The following is a 20074-nucleotide window of genomic DNA, read 5'->3' as shown; positions in this document are numbered from 1 at the left end:
AGTCCCCATGCGCTTCTGCACATGGTTCGAGCAGTCTTCTTTTTCAACATTGATGAAGCTGTACACCTTAGCTTTTTTGACAGCACTGTACAACCGGCTGTCACCATCACAAAGCACGGTGGTGTACCTGAGGCCATGAAGCGAAAGGGAGCGCTGAAATAAAATCATTGCTGCCTGTACTTCCATTTGGTCAGCCTTGCATGAGGTAGTTTTCTGGCATAAATGTTTGGCTTTCCATTCAGAGTATTCTGGGCTCTCAGGTTTTGGACCACATTCACAGCTGAGGCAAAAATTAGAAAGCACAACATAGTCTAGTGCATGGCCTGAAAAAACTTATATCACAGTGGCTATTCCAATGTGAGAGGTGCGTCCTCTTGTGCGCCAGCTTCCATCAAAAGAGACGGCAATATTTTCGGGGTTGTGGAAATTGAGGTCCTTGTAGGAGCACTTTACTACTGTGGCACACTTAGCCAAATGTTCAGCACAAGCTCTCATTGCTGCTGGCTGAAGCTTCATTTTCAAGTACTCTTGGTACGTTTTCGTGTGAAGGCCCCGATGTGAAACACCAATAGCCGCGAAGATGTCATTCGGAGCTGTCTGATCATTACCAGTGCTCTGAACCGCACGTGCCGTGCGAACGTTGATTTCGAATGGGTTGCAGTTACTGCTACCACCAACCCGTCGCAAGCTTCATTTCGAACCAACTTCTCCGCAGTTGCTGCAGTAAAGCTTCAGCTTAACGGCTACGCCGTACTCACGAGCATCGCGTTTGATGGTCAACTGACCACGGCACACTCGGGAAGCAGAATGTTCGTTTAGTAAACTGTTCACCATATCGAGGTCCACCATGGTATACGTCGGGGCTGACAAATTTTCGGTGCTGCGCTGGCTCGCGAGAACACTGATTTTGCGGTCGGTTGCCGAGACCGAGGAAAGTTTCGCTGCTTTTTGCAGGGCGCGACGCTCGATGAGTTCTCGGTCAGTCGATGTCAAAAAAGTCACGCCTATCCTCGCAGCTCGATCGCGCATACTTGAAATACTGCAGGCAGCGGTCGCAGTCACCGCCACACTTTCCCCGGCTGCGAGATCTACTGCAGCAGCATTCTCTGCTGTCTTAATAACAAGCGGCGGCGTTGTTTCCTGGCGCCTTGTTAAAGTATCACCGCAATCAGCTGATTCCGTCACAATTGCTTGTGTTGCAACGCCGCTTCGTCATGGAATCCATTGCGCTCTTCCGCTGAGATCTGCAAATATCTTCGTCGGCACTTGCGATAATTTATGGCACTCTGAGCGTGTGTCACCACTGTTAGAAGCTGTAGCGATCGAAGGCTGCTTTTGTGTCGGGCTGCTGCATCGCGGCGACTGCTGGTCTCCTGTCCCGCTCTGCTCTGCCGATGTAGCCTGCGCTGGCTGCGATGACTCCTTGGGCTGCACAGCACATTCTTTACGTCGCTTGCCGAATTTGTGAAGTGTGCGAAACTTTTGAGCACGGTTCAGCATCTCGATTTCGATCGCAAAACTACAAAGCTTCCAAAATGGTGGTGACAACGCACGTGTTTGCAGCCGCGCACGCGTGATCACCAGTGTTGTTAGTCCCCGTGCTCCAATCACAAGCCGCTGTTCACTCACGTGACTGCTATGGACCAATAATACCACACGGTTTTGTCGCTTGTTTTTGCCTGGTAGCACAGACTGGCTGCAGCATTGAAGGTTCGTTCCTGGCGGGAAAGTGAGCTCAACAGAAGCTCTTTCAAACGAGACTAAGATGGACGCGATCCGATGAGTGGTTAGCGCGATCCGAGCAACGCAAAAGAAGGCTATTTTCGGCGATTTCGTAAGCGAGACCAAGTGCTGAGATGAAAAAACACATTTTTTGGCTCAGCGACGCGTCATTTCTAGTACATTTTTTGCTGGCAGGTGCGGGATGATATGAAGATAACGAAAATTACCAAACTGAAAAATAGATATTTTTGGCGTTTTTTTCGTCACCAAGACCCGTGTTCCCCCTTAACACTGTCCGTACAAGTCGCATAAAGGCACGTTGCAGAAGAAATACTGATGTACTACGTATATGAATTTTGTTTGATGTGTGAAGAAATCGCTGTACATGTCAAAAATTCAATGGAAAAACTTGTATTGCATTTTTTTTTCTCTATAATTCACAACCACATTTCCCCTTCTCCCATCCAAAATAATTGCAGTCGAACCTTTTTATAAGAGACACTGATATAAGACCCTAATGGGTATAAGAGACACCAATGCGTCTACAGTAAAATGTGGGCTCATAGAAAAATGCACACGAGGTACCTTGCTTATAAGAGCTATCTCATACAAAAGACAAGAATTGTTGCCCAGAGCATGCATCTTATAAAGGGGTTCAACTGTATATGGTTATGAAGCACGCTACATGGTAGGTGCACAAAGGATTCAATTTGATCACCTGCGCTTTCTGAAGGGGACCTTAAAGAAAATAATTTTTCACATACTGATACTTTACAATTTTGCAATACCAAAAACACCATTATTGCAAAGAGAGAACACTTCTTAAAAGTGGTGATGCCACTTTTAAATTCCCGAATTCCTGTAACAAATGTTGCAACATAAAAATTTTGACGATGTCTACTAGGTCCTACATAGTTCACACTCAGTCAAAAATGAAGTATGTTGCGACATAACGCATAGAGATTTCGGAGTGGAATTTGAGTGCGGTTAACGGAAAAAACAAAAACAAAAACGAAGTGCCCCCACCTTTTGAAGGGTGGCTCTTGCTGATTCAGTGTGGCGCACCTGCTCGACCATTGACCTGTTATCCCGAGTCAGAAGTTCATTCTTCATCTGCAACTCCCTGCGTCAACCACCACAATTAGAGTGATATCTCATTCATGCTATGCAGCATACTAAGCTTTCTGGGAAAAACAATTTTTTTCCCCTTTTTTGAACCAACGTCCTGTAGGAAAAATGCCTTTTGGTTAAGTACAGTCAATCCTGGATGTATCAAACTCAAAGGGGATCGCAAAATAGTCCGATATATCAATAATTCAAAATACAAAATATACGTATTCAAGGCCTAAATTGAAGCATTTCAAACCTCGAAAATCTTAACATGTGCTAACGTAACTATTCACTCACAGTATAATGAAGAACAAGGTGTAAACTGCAGGTTACCATACTTTATTTCGCATGAAAATAGTCCATAGGTTGGCCTAGCTTGTAGCACATCGTCAAGTTCTAGTCATCTTCAATATCATTGAAGCTTTTCAAGTAAGCTAATTCAGCACCTTCGGCCACAACAGCGTTGTTTGAAGCAGAACGCCACTACAAATAGCTCGGCAAAATGTTGGTTAGCTGGGGCAGCGAAAAGCGTTGGCTTATTCATAACCGCACGGGCATACTTCCACAGACCTGGCCACGGCAGCCAAAATCTTGGTATCGATGCAGTCAGAAACAGCTGTGTCATCATCTGCACCGATGAAGCCGCTCACTCTCCGAGATGGTGCCGGGAAAGTCTGATAAGTGGTAGAAATCACTGAGGCACCGTACCCCGTTGTCAGCGGTCATGCTGCACCCAAATTTGTCATCTGGCCCACAAGGAAAGTTCAAGACGGTGCTTTGCTTGACCTCGCTCCAAGCGCCAGCCACGACTTTTATCATTACATGTGGGCCAACGTTAAGTTCAACTTCCTAATGAAGATTTATCAGGAACGAGGTGAGAAGTACACAAGTCCACAAGGTGCGAAAGACAACATCGAGTTCTCACCGTCGACAAGTGGGCAATATCGATGTCACTTGTGATTTTGCAGCTGGCAGCCGCCGCTTTCAGCTGATTTGATGCAGAAAGTTAGAAGAAGCGTAGCCTCAGAGACACGTGTTTTGAAAGAGAAAACACTAAAAAATGTCACGAGGTTGCACATATCGATGGCCATGCTTTTCAGGCTCGCATGCCACTGTGCACTAACAAGGAAGGGAACTATGAACATTACAACTAGATCGCCGAGTCATTTCACATTCTCATTTTGGTGTCCTCGGCAATTGGTCTTTCTGAAAAGCACTATGCCTGTGCGTTCAGACCTGCAGATCATGCACCGAACATATATGTGCACTCGCAAGCACCGTGCAACAAGCCCGATCCGCGTGATAGAATAACACCGCCATTTCGTCACCTGTGCGTGAAAAGTGATAGAAATTGGTTTGAACACGGCCAAAAACTGATCAGTATTTGCTAGGAAAAATGCACTTTCTGGACTTCGGCGTGGCACAGCGTTCTATATAGTGGAGTTCCTGCTGTGCAGGAGTTCGATACAGGGGTGCACCGGTTCCACACTTTTGCATGAGAAATTCAAGGGGATTTCTCAACTGTTTCATAAAGCAGAGTTTTATATATCCGGGATCGATTGTATTAGAGTTAACATGAAGTATTATGGATAACGTGATTTACTTTTCAACAGAACTGAATAATACGATTTAGGGAGTGCATATTTACTGATTTTTGTAAAACTCATAGTTTCATATTCCTGCACAGTTTTTGACACAGCCCTCAAAACAAAACTACCACTCTTTGTCACTAGCCCTGCAATAGTGAATGACAACCCCAGCGTTATTAAGGCACATGCGCAAGAAGCGCGCACCTAGTCCAAGCAGAACTCCTGCAAAAACTAGAATATAAGTCGAATTTAGACACAAAGAAAATGCAATGTAAAGTCGACCCTCGTTTTATATACCGGTCATTGGCAAAAAAAAAAGTGAAAGTCTCACAATAATGTGCAGCTGAAGTCAAAAACCTCCATTGCCATTGTGAGCATCAGTAGCAGCGCCATTGGGCAAGACTATGCAAGGCATACAGTGTACTAGCAACGCCATTTTGCTTTGGTTATCTGCTGTTAGTCTGCTGTTTTCTTTTTTCTATTTCCTTCAGAAATAAGGGGTAGTCGATGGCAGTTTACGATAGGCTTTAAGAAAAAAAAAAAAGTTATCGAGTATACCGAAGTGCATGGCAACCTGTTGGCACAGCGAGAATTCGGTGCATCGGAGAAAAGCGTTCGATACTAGAGGAGCCAAAAGCAGCGCATCACATCTTGCAGCAACCAAAAAAAAAAAAAACTTCATTTTGACGTCCCCTCATGCCTAGGCCCAGCCTGCTGGTTTCTTACAATAAAGTTTATTCCTCCTCCTCCTCGTGGATGGACAGCAGTGCACCCCAAACTGGAAACACTACTCATTGAATTGCTTCAGAAGCTGCGTGGAAGATCGCTACCCGTAACAGCGAAGTGCATCCGCGTGAAGCTCTCGAGATAGCACGCAACTGGGCTCAAAAGGGTGCAATTTAAGGTATGATCGTGAATGCGGCAGCTCATGAAGCGGAAGGGCTTTGCGCCGAGGGGGCATACTTTGGTTTTTCCGCAAATGCTGCATCAGTAATGCATTGAATGGAATGAAGGATGATGCCCTTTGGGACGTTACTAGTGCAAAACGGACATCACCGGACTCAAGTTTGGACGAGTGTTAGTGACAGCACTTTGTCGCCTTCTGCCATTTAACTACATAAGATTAGTGTCCAAATAAAAAAAAAAAAAGTCGCCCCAGTGCAGCTGGTTGCGCTGCGTCTTAACCAAGGTAAGGGTGCGCCACGATACTTTGCGATTTTTTATAAACTTATTTTTCGGAGATTCAAAGTTTGGTGGTTCGACCTATACTATTCCGGTTTTTACGGTACATTCTGCCACAACCACTGTGAACACAAATGTGCTAGGGTTGACATGATGTTAAGCAACCATGAAAGTATGTGCATATCCAACCCACACTGACTGAAGGCAATGCTGCTCACAGCAACACTGTGGACAAAACCGTGGTAGACGTGATCAGAGGTAGCAACGACGCAGTTCTGAAAGCACTAATGGAAAACAGAACTGCTGTTTTCTGCAACCGCTTCACAGAAAACCATGGTGGCTATCCTCGGGATCATCCATAGGTAATACGCTCCGAAACTAACACAGCCGATTAAAGCCAATAAGGCCGTAAAATGGTGCGAAGTATTGGGGATTTCCTAGTTGCTTAAAGCTATAGTAGTGTGGAGCTCCAGCAAGCTCCAAGGGCAGTCTGAATATCATGTTTTATTTTTGTATAATGTGCCCCTGCAATATAACTGGCAGCTTCGACCACAAACCACGGAAGAAAAAAAACCCGCTTATTTTGACACAACGCCAATTTCCTTGCATTACTATGAAGGTGTGCCGTGAAGCCAACATTGAATTTTGTGTATAACTCGTAATTAGAGTCTAGCTCTAAATTTTCTGTATATTTTGTGAGTGTTATATGTGGAAAATACATTCACTCAGTGTGCGGCCGAGTACCGTATTTATTCCCGTAATAAACCTACCTTTTTTTCAGAAAAGTTGAAGCCAATATGGGGGGAGAGTTTATTACACAGGAGAAAAAGGAACACGAGTTATAAGAGCGAAAATTTCGCATGACAATTTTGCTTGTTTTGGCCCGCAAAATGCGCGACGAATCATTTTTGTAGCCCGACGCTCTTATTTTCTCCCATAAAGAACGGGCCTGGATCGACGCCAAAGTGTCGTCCAGCCGCTCAGTTCCCACGCTCCAGCACATGCTCCACCAACTTTAAGTTTAAAGCTAGCCTTGTGGCTAGTGTACCAGCTGAATGCGCCTTGTGCAGCAGGTGTCCCAACTAAGTTCATTATGACAAACCCGACAACAAAAATGCAGCGTCGGATGGCGGCGCTCAAACGTTTCAAGTGCATGACATGCCGTCGGCGCGTTGCGTGAGGTTTCACTTTCAGTGATAAAAGCGACATTTAGATTTTTGGAGTGAATTCCGGAGCAGAAAAAATGGTGCTTTGGAGCAGCTGTAAGTATTTTTGGAGAAGAAAAAAATGCTAGTTCGAAGCAACTATTGATGTTTTCAGAACATATGGCAAAATATTCTAAACGACTCGCAGAGCTTAAAGCGTGATATAAGCTTCTTGCAATTATGAATAACTATCAAACATATTGTATATAACCTAATCACTTGAAATAGCATGAAACAATTAAGCATATGAATGGTCACTAAACACTAAGTATATACACTTCAAATGCCAGTTCTAGTGGCATAAATGAGTTAAGGGGGGGCGCGGGTCTTTGAAAAGTAAAAAATGGCCAAAAAATCGATTTTGAGAAAAACGCATTTTTCGAATCTTTGAACCTATAAGCACCTCTCCTCAAATTATTAACGCTAAATTCGATAAAAAAATAGGTTAAAATCTATTTTCAAACCATCACGGGAGTCGCAAAACAACCCGCAAAACAGAAAATTTGTTCGAACTTCGTGCGCGCGCCGCCATCTTGGGCTTGTTTTGAAGCTGGTTCCTTTGTGCGCGTTTTGCAGGCTCTCAAAATGGCGTAGCTCCAACACAACGACTGCCCTCCCCCGTTTTGCGAAGCCGTCTGCCGGACCGCTGATTGGCTAGAGCGCGCGCGCGCCGGCGAGCCCCCCAGTCTCGCGCTTACCATTGGCTGGCGCAGCGGCGCGGCCACGGTTGCTCATTTTTTTTTTTTGTTTGGTTTTGCTCCGTCGGCGCCTGCTCTCGTGCGTGTTATCTCGTCTGCTACCCGCTCGTGTACCGACGTCGCCGATGTATACGTCTTTCTGCATTTCGCCGGCATGGCTTGGGAAGCTCGCCTGAAGAAGAACACTCGTCAAGCTTTCGGCAGGAAACGAAAGCGAGCGTGGAATGCGCGGCAGAAGGGAGCGGCCTGCGTGCCGCCGAGAACGCCGGAGATGGCCGAGGCAGCGCATTCTGACGACAACGGGCTGTCGGAAATGCCTGTTATTGCCCAGAATCCTAGTGAGAGCTTACACGCTACAATTTGGCAACAAGTCCCCAAGACCACCCATGCCTCACTGCGCAGCGTAGAAAGAGCAGTGGCTGAAGCCATCAGCCGCTTTAATCAGGGGGCCACGAAGAGCAATGAAGCAATTGCTGAGAAGCTAGGCTACAGTGCAGGAAATCTCTTCATGCGTCGTAGCCTTGAAAAGGATAAAACCAGGCTTCACAAATCGCGGAGGGAGCACCTGCAGAGCAGTTCAACAAAGGCAACACTTGCAAAGCGACATAAGCCTGCAAGAGACACTACATACAGCCCTGGCATGCTGTAGAATTGTAAGGATGTCTGGGACAAAAATGTGTGTTTTACTTGAAATAGTGTTTTAGGTATAAAAGGGCGATGTTTTTATATATAACATGCGTCTTCCTTTGGTTTTCAGTGCACTAGAACAGCCACAAAGTTGTAGACTGGGTTCCTTATACTGATTCAACGGCCAGTACACAGTTTTTAAATGAGCTGTGGCAAATATTTTGGGAAGGTGCATTGACACATTTGGTACAGCCATACTCACATAATGTAGAGCTATACAACGGTGCCATTTTTATTGCTCTAGCTTCACTTTAGCAAAAGTTACAGTTATTAGAAACTTTAAATGCGTTTTTCTCAGTTCGATGTTTTTGTGCACCACACTAAACCTTAGGGGTTTTTCTTATATGTTACTGTTGATTGAGAATGACAAACTTGATATCATTTTATTTGTAATAACATTACCTATGGGGTGATGCTATTTTGATTACTCTAGAAGCATACTGTTAATTACAATTATGGATAGTAATGAGCGAAAATTGAACAGAATATCCATTGTAAGTGCTGGTCTGTTTTCTTATCTATATAATGCCTAAAAATTAATAAAAATAGCATCACCCCATACAGAAAGCCCTCAGCATTGGGGCTATGCATTTATTTTTTGGATCTGGCTTGATTAAGTTGCCAAAAGCCCCCAATGAAGAGCATAATTAATTAAATTACAGATGTTAATATCTTTTTATCCACTGAAGCTATTTCAGAAACAATTACATATTTGAAATCAGCATGAAAAACTGTCCAAGATGGTGAGGTTTGGTCAAGATTGCGCCAAAAACAGAAAAAAAATTTTAAAGACCCATGTCCCCCCTTAAAAGCACTTGGAGTGGTAAATGTATTCAGTCACACACCAAAGAAATCAAAGCGGCAGTTAGTAATCATCATGATGCTGAACGAATCTCGCACGAATTTCACAATAGTCTGCTTGTCAGATATACCATATTTACTCGCGTAATCCTCGCGCTCGCATAATTCTCGCACCCCCCACATCGCCCAAGAAAAATACGATTTCTTTTTTCCTCGAGTAATTATCGCACCCCCGAAAACTGCCGCAATAATGTCGTCTGCTCGTTCCAGCCACTGATGATGATAGCGCGCGCCATTTGGCGCCATCTCTTAAGCATCAAGCATACTATTGCATGCAAATTCAATGCAATCCAAGCCAAGCCGAAGTGGCCAGTGCGCGTTGCGGCGTGTTTTGTATGCTGTGTCGGTAATCTTGGCACGTTATGGTGTGATACTGAAGCTACACGGCTGCTTCAAGTTGCAAGTGATAGATGACAACGGCACTAAACGACGGCAACAGGGTTGCCGGTAGGCCCTTCGGAGTCTACGAGTTTTGTGATCGCTACTGGTGACGGCAGCTGAAAGCCACCAAGATGCGTTGGGCCTGCCGTGGGCCTAAAACTGGGATTGATGGTAAACTTTATTTCGTCAGAAGGAAACTGCGGACGATTCTGTTAAATAGCCATAAGCCCAATACTGACGTCCTACGCTTACCTTTTGAGGGCTCTTGTTGAGCGACGAACGCTACCATTACGCCCGCAACGCTCACAAGCTTTGCGTATGGTATTCTAATTCTCGACTATTTGCTTGCACTTTTTGAGTCTCAAATAAATCTTGCCTTGTGTTGAATCTCTGCTTTTATTGTTGAGGTAACTCTTAATTAGTACTTCTCAAAGCTTGCTGTTAGTTGCTGGTGTGAGAATCCTGATTTGCTGCCACTTCGTTTTTTTTTTCCTCGCTCGGTACGCTCTCGTGAAAAGTTCTCCCCGCGTAATTCTCGCACCTCCCAACTTAGTATCGCTTTTTCGGCAAAAAAAGTGCGAGGATTATGCGAGTAAATACGGTATATATTCACAATGTTAGTACACGTAGAATTCTCCATCTGCTAATATACAGCCAGTCTTTGTTTCAATTTAGGCTAGCTGTAAAGTGACACCCGATTAAAGATCACTGTTTTCAGTTTCCCAGCTCTAATTTGGAGCAGGTTTGGAGCAGTTGCCGACAAAAATCACAGTTTGGAGCAGCATCTCTCTTTTGGAGCAGTTTGGAGCAGCACTTCCATCACTGCACTTTGCAAGGCCCCCTGAGACGGCGGGCACGTGGCGTGTTTCTATGCCACGCACCCGCCCTCTTGGAGGCCACGCACTTTTTTTTTTTTTTGCTTTTTGTGGCACCGTGCTTGTGTGGCTCTAAGAGGTTTCTTTCGCAGTTATCAGATGGCACTTGCCACAAAACTTGCAACTTTTAAATTTTGACTGACATCGTCCACACTCGCCATACTCGCGCTGCTCGCAACTGTTCAGCATGGCTGCGAAATTATGTTTTGACTTTTATTGCATCGTTATTTTGTCATACAATTGTATGATTTAACATTGTTTCGATAGTTAGTAAGACTGGCTACCACACCAAACTAAAATGAACAAATACATTAAAATTGTTTTTCTTTCTTCAAAAACCAAGGTGGGGAGTGGGTTCATAATGCGACTAAATACGGAATGTCTGAAGTAGCAAGAGTTCAATGCATGCACTTGCTAAAACCAAAGGACAAGGACAAGTCATAATCATCAGGTCTTATTGAATTTTGTGGTCTGTTTATTAAATTTCACTGCAACATAATTCAGCATTAATGATTATTTGCACACATCCCGTCAATTCTGTTGTAGTGAAATTTGACTGTATAACCCCCTGCCGTGCCGTGGCTGGGCACATGTGGTTTCACTGCAGCATGGCGGTAATATGCTGCACCACCTACCCAGAAGATATCCAAACTGCCGCGAAGCCACACTTCATGGTTAATGTAGAGTCGCCCTGACTTTTAAGTGCTGTGCAGAGCGTTGACATTACTGTGTGTCAGCGCCACATGATGGAACGAAGTTTCAAAAAATTGTTTTTTGGACATGTGGTATGATGGCATGCACTTGGCCTTTTTTCAGTTCAGTTTTATTTTTTTAAAGACCCCCATCAGGGGGCTTTTCCAGAGTCAAGGTTGGTGCTTGCAAATGATAGGCGAGGATTTGGGCAACTGTACACATTACCTTCACCTCAATTAATAATATTTTAAAATTTAAAACCATATTACATATGCACTAAGTATTGTAAATTTTAAACACAATGTATTGTACCAGTTATAACCTGCACCCAAATGCTATACAAATCTTGCTAGTAGTACTATTCACAGCTGCTTTCTCTTCGAACCAAAACGTCATGTTCACAGATGCCTAGTTGTGCAAGTTAGTTGGGCCCTGTTGAAAATGCTCATTTTTCTTAACATGTGATCCATACTATTCAAACCCTTCGAACTTATTCGACCAATTCGCCCATCCCTTCAGATTCGCTTCAAACCTGACATTTACTAGTCACCCATCCCAAGTATTTCTGCGCTTCACTCCTTTCGAAATGCAGGTGCCGTGGCTGGGAATGAAACCGGTATTCTTGTGTCCTGGTACAGTCATAGCTACTAAGCCATCATGATAGAAATTATGGTGAATGCGACAGTGTGAAGAAAATCAGTGCTTTGTAGCTTGTTGTGCATACACAACAGTAAAGAGATAAATCCTAGGATTAAAATAAAAAAAAATAGAGTGAGAAAGAAAGCATCTGCATTTAAGCCTACCACAAGAACTTCCGTCACACCGGCGCTCGCACTGCATGCTTCGCCCCTTGCTAGTTTCATAACACCCTACTGTAGCAAAGCCAGAGCCTGTAGTTTTCCTCACTGCTTTGCAATTGTGCCAACCAAAAAGAAAACAAGAATGCTTACGCAATTTTACTCTCCAGCATTTTGATGGCTCCTCCTAGCTCTGCCTTCTCCTTCTTGGCATCTTCCGAACACTGCTTCAGTTTTTCTTTGTACTGCTTGCTCTCCAGCTCAGTCAAAAACAATTGGTCCTTCTGCAGGGAAAAAAAAAAGAAGACTCGTGTCATGACTCATGAGACCCAAGGGCATTGGAAAATTGCTAGACAAACACTGTGGTCTCTTCTTTCATGCAAAAGTAGAGTTTAATCCTTTGTGCAATTCCAATTAGGTCTATTTTGCCAGTCGTACCAAAGAGATGACTAAGATTGTGTATGATATTTCTCTTTTTTTCTTTTTCTCACTTGTCTTGATATTGCATGCAGCATATTACCAGACAACGCATACATGTGTGTATATATGCTTGTGTATCGGGTACAAAAATGTATATACCTATAGTCCACATTTTCATTCCTAGGTACAGCTTTTCATTCGTGAATTTATAAATATGTATCTATATCATATTCTCCAGTGCATACATGGCACGTTTGTATAAATTGCACCCCTACTTTTTACGATTTCTGCAGAAAAAAAAAGAACCTATGTAAGGGGCACCTATTTTACACACTGCCAACATCGTAATACACAACGATGCATGACAAATACGTTCATTGCAAAATGTGTAGTCCCAGGCGGCGTTGAATATCTCTAAGCAGCTGTATGAACTTTAAAATAACACTGTCCTGAGGCGCAGAAAAGCAATACTTACCGTAATAACCGTAATACAGGTCGAATTAAAAAAAGAAAACGCCAGTAAAAGTCGACCCTTGCAGAAAAAAATGGTCAAGTCTCTCCACAATGGGCAGCTGAAGTCAAAAGCCTCCATTGCCATTGTGAGCATCAGTAGCAGCGCCATTGGGCAAGGCTAGGCAAGGCATACAGTGTACTAGAAATGCCATTTTGCTTCAGTTATCTGCTGTAAGTCTGTTTTCTTTTTTCTATTTCCTTAAGAAATGAGTGGTAGCCGACGGCAGTTTACAATAGGCTTAAAAAAAAAGTTATCGAGTACACTGAAGCGCCGGCAACCTGGTGGCACGACGAGAATTCAGTGCCTCGAAGAAACGCGTTCGATACTGGAGGAGGAAAAAGCAGCTCATCATATCTTGCAGAAAAAAAAAAAAAAAAAAAAAACCTTCATTTTGACGTCCTTTCATGGGAGGCCTAGGCCCGGCCTGCTGGTTTCTTACAATTAAGTTTATTCCTCCTCCTCCTCGTGGATGGACAGTAGTGCGTCCCAAACTGGAAACACTACTCACCAAATTGGTTCGGAAGCTGCGTGGAAGGTCGCTACCCGTAACAGCAGAGTGCATCTGCGTGAAAGCTCTCGAGATAGCACACGACTGGGCTCAAAAGGATGTAATTCAAGGTATTGTCATCGTGGGTGCGGCAATTCACGAAGCAGAAGGGCTTTGCGCCAAGGTGGCATACTTTCGTCTTTCCGGAAATGCTGTATCAGTAATGCATTGGATGGAATGGAGGACAACGTCCTTTGGGATGTTACTAGTGCAAAACTGACATCACCGGACTCAAGTTCGGACGAGTCTGAGTGACAGCACTTTGTGGCCTTTTGTCGTTTAATTACATAAGATTAGTGCCCACATAAAAAAAAAATGTCACCACAGTGCACTTGGTTGCATTGCGTATTTACCAAGGTAAGAGTGCGCCGCGATACTTTGCGATTTTTAAAAATTTCTTTTTTGGCGATTCATAGTTAAGAGGGTCACCCTATATTCTGGTTTGACCTATATTCCCATTTTTACAATATTCAAAAGGATTTGAAGCCACATTTTAGGGTACACTGTTTTAGGGTACACGCCTCGGTTGGCGGCACCATGGGGTTGCTGTTGTCGGCTTCTGAGTAACTCTCTTGCGTGGCATTGCAAGTACCTTCCAGCATATTGTAAGTGTTGCTTATACCCCGTAATGAGGCTTTACGGAAATACACAAACAACAGTTGTGCCACTCGTTCGACACCTACACTCACGCATGCAAAACGTGAATGATGACTGAAAGATAGAAGATGCAGTAACTACTGCAAACAGTGACTACTGTTGGGGTGCTGAACCCCCTGTAAAGTCGGTTGCACCACGTGGCACACATGTGTCTCACGAATAGATCACGTTTGGGGTTAACCGTTGAACAGAATTGAACACGCTCTGAAAAATGGAGGAAGCGTCAAAACAGTGAAGAGGAAACTTGGGATAGACGAAAATCGGATGTATGCACTAAGGGACAAAGAAGGCAAAATAACTACCAATATGGATAGGATAGTTAAAATAGCGGAGGAGTTCTATAGAGATCTGTATAGTAGCCGGGACAACCAAGACCTATAAGAACTAGCAGTAACCCAGATGACACCCCACCAGTAATGATAGAAGAGGTCAGAAAAGCTTTGGAGAGCATGCAAAGAGGCAAAGCTGCTGAAGAGGATCAGGTAACATCAGATCTGCTGAAAGATGGAGGAGAGATTGTGTTAGGAAAATTAGCCACCCTGTTTATGAGGTGTCTCTTGACGGGAAGAGTACCAGAGTCTTGGAAGAACGCTAACATCATCTTAATACATAAGAAAGGAGATGACAAGAACTTGAAAAACTACAGGCTGATCAGCTTGCTCTCTAGTATACAAGCTATTTACAAAGGTAATTGCTAACAGAGTAAAGAAAACATTAGAATTCAATCAACCAAAGGAACAAGCAGGATTTCGAACAGGCTACTCAACAATCGACCACATTCATACTATCAATCAGGTAATAGAGAAATGCTCAGAATATAACCAACCACTATACATAGCCTTCATAGATTACGAGAAAGCGTTTGATTCAGTAGAAATATCAGCCGTCATGCAGACACTGCGGAATCAGGGCGTCGATGAAGTATATATAAACATCCTGGAAGAAATCTACAGGGGATCAACTGCTACCATAGTGCTTGATAAAGAAAGCAACAGAATACCAATCAAGAAGGGTGTAAGGCAGGGGGACACAATCTCCCCAATGCTATTTACCGCGTGATTGCAGGAGGTTTTAGAAGCCTAGAATGGGAACAGTTAGGGATAAGAGTTAATGGAGAATACCTTAGTAACCTGCACTTTACCAATGACATTGAATTGCTGAGTAACTCAGGGGACGAATTGCACCTCATGATTACGGCGTTAGACAAGGAGAGCAGAAAGGTGGGTCTTAAAATTAATCTGCAGAAAACGAAAGTAATGTACAACAACCTCGGAACAGAGCAGCGCTTCGAGATAGGTAATAGTGCACTTCAAGTTGTAGAAGACTATGTCTACTTAAGGCAGGTCATAACCGCGGAGCCGAACCACGAGATATAAGTAAATGTCTACTTAGGGCAGGTAGTAACCGCGGAGCCGAACCACGAGATTGAAGTAACAAGAAGAATAAGAATGGGGTGGAGCACATTTGGCAAGCACTCTCAAATTATGACAGGTAAATTGCCACTATCCCTCAAAAGGAAGGTATATAACAGCTGTATCTTGCCAGTACTTAGCTACGGAGCAGAAACCTGGAGACTTACGAAGAGGGTTCAGCTTAAATTGAGGACGACGCAGCGAGCAATGGAAAGAAAAATGGTATGTATAACTTTAAGAGACAAGAAGAGAGCAGAGTGGATTAGGGAACAAACGGGGGTTAAGGATATCATAGCTGAAATCAAGAAGAAGAAATGGACATGGGCCGGGCATGTAGCGCGTAGACAGGGATAACCGCTGGTCATTAAGGGTAACTAACTGGATTCCCAGAGAAGGCAAGCGGGTTAGGGGGAGACAGAAGGTTAGGTGGGCAGATGAGATTAAGAAGTTTGCGGGTATAAATTGGCAGCAGCAAGCACAGGACGGAGTTAACTGGCGGAACATGGGAGAGGCCTTTGTCCTGCAGTGGACGTAGTCAGGCTGATGATGATGATGATGATAATTGAGCGGTAGGTGGCGCCCCATTGAGGCTGGGTGGCGGCCCGAGACATGAGAGGCGCGGTGGACAGTTGTCTCCTGAGGAGGTCCCGCTGGGTGCCGTGACCCCGGGACGTCTCTCATGGGTCTGCAGCAATGAGTCGAACATCAGCGACCCCGCCTTTGCGTCACTTTTTGTTATGTTGAGTGAGTATATTGGAATATTGTATAAGGCATGTATGTTTGGCGTGTTGATCCCTAGTGATGCATTTAATTCGACTGACAATACAGTCGATGTAAAACTTCAATAGATGTGTTGTTTAGTTTGGTCCGACTATGTCTGCCGTTTTTGTTTGCTTCGAGAGCAGGTTCTCATATTGCGACCCCACAAGCCTCACGCGAGAACCGATCATGATGATAACAAGTACTTTCGTTACTGCAGCTGGTACTGTGGGGGCTATTAGGTTACAATGAAATGTTGTGGTGCCCTTTACTTATTGCTTCAATTCCCTGGGTTTAATGGCTCATTTAAGTACAAACAATTTGAACAACACTATCGTTTGTGTGGTGGTGGTGGCATTTGTGAAGCCATACTCTTCACGGTCACCGCAGTGCTTGGACAGCAAATAGCTGACATCCAAGACCACACCGGCTTCACTGTTACAAGATTAAATATCGTTTTAAGAATGCTCTCACGCTCAGTTTATCATACTTGTGGATAAAATATTGAATAGTGGTCTCGCAGAATCACATGACTTCTTGCGTACCGTAAAAGCCCGCGTATAGCCTGTTTTTTTTTTTCTAGATTTTAGGGTACGCGATTTTGGCCTCGTACTATATGCAGATCTCAAGAATTTCTGGCCGAAATTGAGTTTTGGCTTCGGCATAGCTTGGCGCTATCATTGTCATCAGGTGCTTGCACGCTTCTGCGCTAGCTAGTATTAGCAGTGGTAGCAGGCGTTAGTTAGTCTTACAGACCCACGCGTGAAACAGTGCTCAGTGGCCTTTGCTTCAATTTGGCACCTATAACGATGGCTACGATTTTGCTCCTCTGATTTTACGCCATGTCAGCACCGCCCAGGCAGTACTCGGCTGCCTTTAAAAGGAAAGTTATAGCTACTGCCTAAACCATTCACAACTGTGCTGCGGAGTGGCATTTCAGAGTCAATGAGCAGAGTATTCACGGTTGGCAGAAGCAGAAGGACGCCCTCTTTGCTTGCAGCGGTCACCGAAAAAGTTGCCGCAAAGCGAAAAATGAAGCGTTTCCTGACGTGGAACGAGAACTCGCAGACTTTGTGCGGGAGCAGCGAGCTGCACCTCTCGCTGTTAAGAGCTGCTACAAGCGAAGGCAAGGGAGGTCGCCTGAGATAAAGGCATTCAGCCGGAAAATTTCAAAGCAAGAAAGCATTGGGTGTCTCTCTTCATGCGCGGTGCCGGGTTTTCCCTGCATCGGCGTATGTCGATCTCGCAGAAGCTACCAAAGAGCTACGAGGAGGACCTTGTGAAGTTTCAGAAGTATCTAACTGCGTTGCAAAAAGCTGTCCCCTTTCAGCTGGGCCAGATCGGCAATGGGGAATCAAACGCCGATCTACCTGAATATGCCCTCGGCGCTGACAGTGCATCAAAAAGACTCCAAGCAAGTTATCCTGCGATCGACTGGTAATGAAAAAACGTGGGTGACTGTAATGTTGTCCTGCACTGCAGACGGTCGCAAGCTACCACCCTACGTGGTATTCAAACAAAAGACGCTGCCGAAGGGGGAGAAGTTCCCAAAAAATGTCAGCGTCCGCTGCCAGGACAAGGGGTGGATGGACGAATCGCTTGTGTTTGACTGGATAAAGTTCGTGAGGTGTCGACGGCCCGGAGCACTGCTGGGACTCCCTTGATGCTTGATGGTTTCGGTGACACCTGACCGACTTCGTAAAGCGACTGCTGTGCGACCTGGATGACACCAGAGCTGCAGCCGCTTGATGTGTGTCTTAATAAGGCATTTAAGAACCATATCAAGCACCTGTACGTGAAATGGATGAAGTCCGGAAAACCAGAAGTTACCCCTGCCGGACGGCTGAAACAGCCCTTGCCAGCGATGCTGTGCTCAAGGCTAGTCGAGGCTTGAGCCTGCATTCCCGATGCGATCGTTTGCTGCGCGTTCAAAAAGTGCTCCATCTCGAACACACTTGATGGCACTGAGGATGATGTGCTGTGGGAGAACATTTCCGACAAGAGAGCTTGGAAAGATAGTGCGTCCGACGAGGACGATGAATGAAGTGTGTCAATAAATGCATTTTTCCGTTTTACTCTGGTTATATTCGAGTGATAAAGTTTTTCTCGCGTTTGCTATCCCCAAATTACCCCCAAGACCATATGCGCGTCCGAGCTATATGCGGCCTTTTATGGTATATATTGTGGGAATTGAGGCTGGCCCGCTGCCTTTGCGCGGGCTTTGCCGCCTCCATTCTCATGTCCCGACATGTCTGCCCTCCTTTGCCGTCTGCCGCGCTGGGAAGGGCGGAGTGACGTTTAACTCCCTCACCCGGTAGCGGATGTTGACTGTGGCGCCGCGCGGGGAGCCTCCCGAGAGGTTTTCGCGCGCTGCGTCGGGAGCAGCGAGTACAGTCCGGGACTTCAAACGGTGAGCCACGCATTCTTTTCCGTCCGTCGAGTCCCGTCGCTCGGGGCTCGTCGGACTTCGCTGACGGCGCCTCGCGCCCGATGCGAACGCTCACCTTTTGTTGCCCCGCTGCGTACTCACGGCTCGCTAAAGGGCAGTACGGTGTCCTAGTGCGTGGCCTAGCTACGCCGACCCGTCTCCCTTCGAAGCCAACGCGAGCGCCTTTGCCCTCGCTCGAGCAACCGGGCCCTTTGTCCCGGTGTCTCCGTGGATCACCTTTACCGCGGAGACGTGCTCGTGGCACCCCTGTGTAGTACTTTGTGCCCGTGGCGTGGATAAGCCTACTTGCTTTCCCGCCGCGCCTATTTGCAACGGGCTGTACTGCGTTTGGTGTTGCCACAATAAAGTGTTGCGACTTGAGCAGTATCGTGTTTCCCGCCACGGCGACGGTTAACGCGTGCCCTGCGGCTCGCTAAGACCGAACCCACGCTGGTGGCCGTACTCCGTCGGGATACGTGTACACCACACTGGCGCCCAACGCGGTATCAAAAGCTCTAGCTTTTGATTGCTCTTAGCGAGTCAGTTCGCCTGCGCGATTCGGGCTCGTCGCAACATGGCTGCTTCGCGGGACTTTTGTCCGCTGTCCCTTTTTAGCGGATGCCGCGTTGCACACGGAGGCCATTGCCTCTATTGACGGGAACCCTTCTGCACCCGTCCGTGTCGGCACCCCCTATTGCGGTGACGACACGAGGCGCCTAGCCGCTCCCTTTGGAGATGGCGCGTCGCTTCGGAATGGGCCTCTTGCCCTACCCGAACGTTACGCACAAGCGCCTCCGACGCCCGTCCGTGTCGGCACCCCCTATTGCGGTGACAACACGAGGCGCCTAGCCGCTCCCTTTGGAGATGGCGCGTCGCTTCGGAATGGGCCTCTTGCCCTACCCGAACGTTGTCTGCTTCGTGGCATGCCGCGTTGCACCAAGAGGCCACCGCCTCTATCGACGGGCGCCCTTCGGCGCTCGCCTGTGTCGTCACCCCTTTTTTGTGGTGAATACACTCCTACGTGGTAGCTGACGCGCTATCTCGTGCCCCCTGTTGTCTGCCGAGAACCTGGATTTCGGTGCGACGGCCGCTCGCGGTGCCTTAGCACATGCAAGCGTCGGGGGCGAAACAGCAGCTTCGCCGCCATTCGGCGAGGAGGGTGAGTCCCCATGCGGACAAACCTTGGCTGCTAACCAGGTAAGCGGCGCACCGCGAAGCGGCCAAGCGGGGGAGCTTTCCGAAGGCCACGAGGCCGAGAGCGAACCCGTAACGCCGACTCACGCGGCGGTTGCTGCGGTCCTGAGTGGGCGCGATACCAGACTCCCCCATTTGGGAGAATGGGAATTGCTTTCGGCAGCGAAGAGCTACTGAAGGCTCAGCAGAGTGATCCGTTTCGAGTCTCGGAGGGACGGAGCGCCGTATACGCTGCTTGCTTTGCGGCGGGCGCCGTTAAACCGTCTTGACGAGGCGCGGTGCGCCGTTACGCTGCTTGTTCTGCGGCGGGCGCGATTAGGGGGCTGAAACAGCGTGTGTCGCT

The 20074-nt window shown here is 46.2% G+C and overlaps 1 protein-coding gene across 3 annotated transcripts in view; it reads right to left on the bottom strand.

Moving 5' to 3' along the window:
- Window positions 1-20074, bottom strand: part of Tsc1 (tuberous sclerosis 1 protein hamartin) — a 118280-nt gene that overhangs the window by 35135 nt on the left and 63071 nt on the right. For all 3 annotated transcript variants that reach the window (XM_037413361.2, XM_037413362.2, XM_075880055.1), the window contains 2 exons: window positions 11954-12084; window positions 2749-2845 (listed from right to left, as the gene is read on the bottom strand). In XM_037413361.2, the coding sequence (XP_037269258.2) occupies window positions 2749-2845; window positions 11954-12084 (228 nt within the window). The remainder of the gene's footprint in view (window positions 1-2748; window positions 2846-11953; window positions 12085-20074) is intronic.

The sequence above is a fragment of the Rhipicephalus microplus genome, chromosome X (assembly GCF_043290135.1).
Source record: "Rhipicephalus microplus isolate Deutch F79 chromosome X, USDA_Rmic, whole genome shotgun sequence".
In the NCBI taxonomy this organism is placed as follows: Eukaryota; Metazoa; Arthropoda; class Arachnida; order Ixodida; family Ixodidae; genus Rhipicephalus; species Rhipicephalus microplus.
This window is presented reverse-complemented; position numbering and strand designations above follow the sequence as displayed.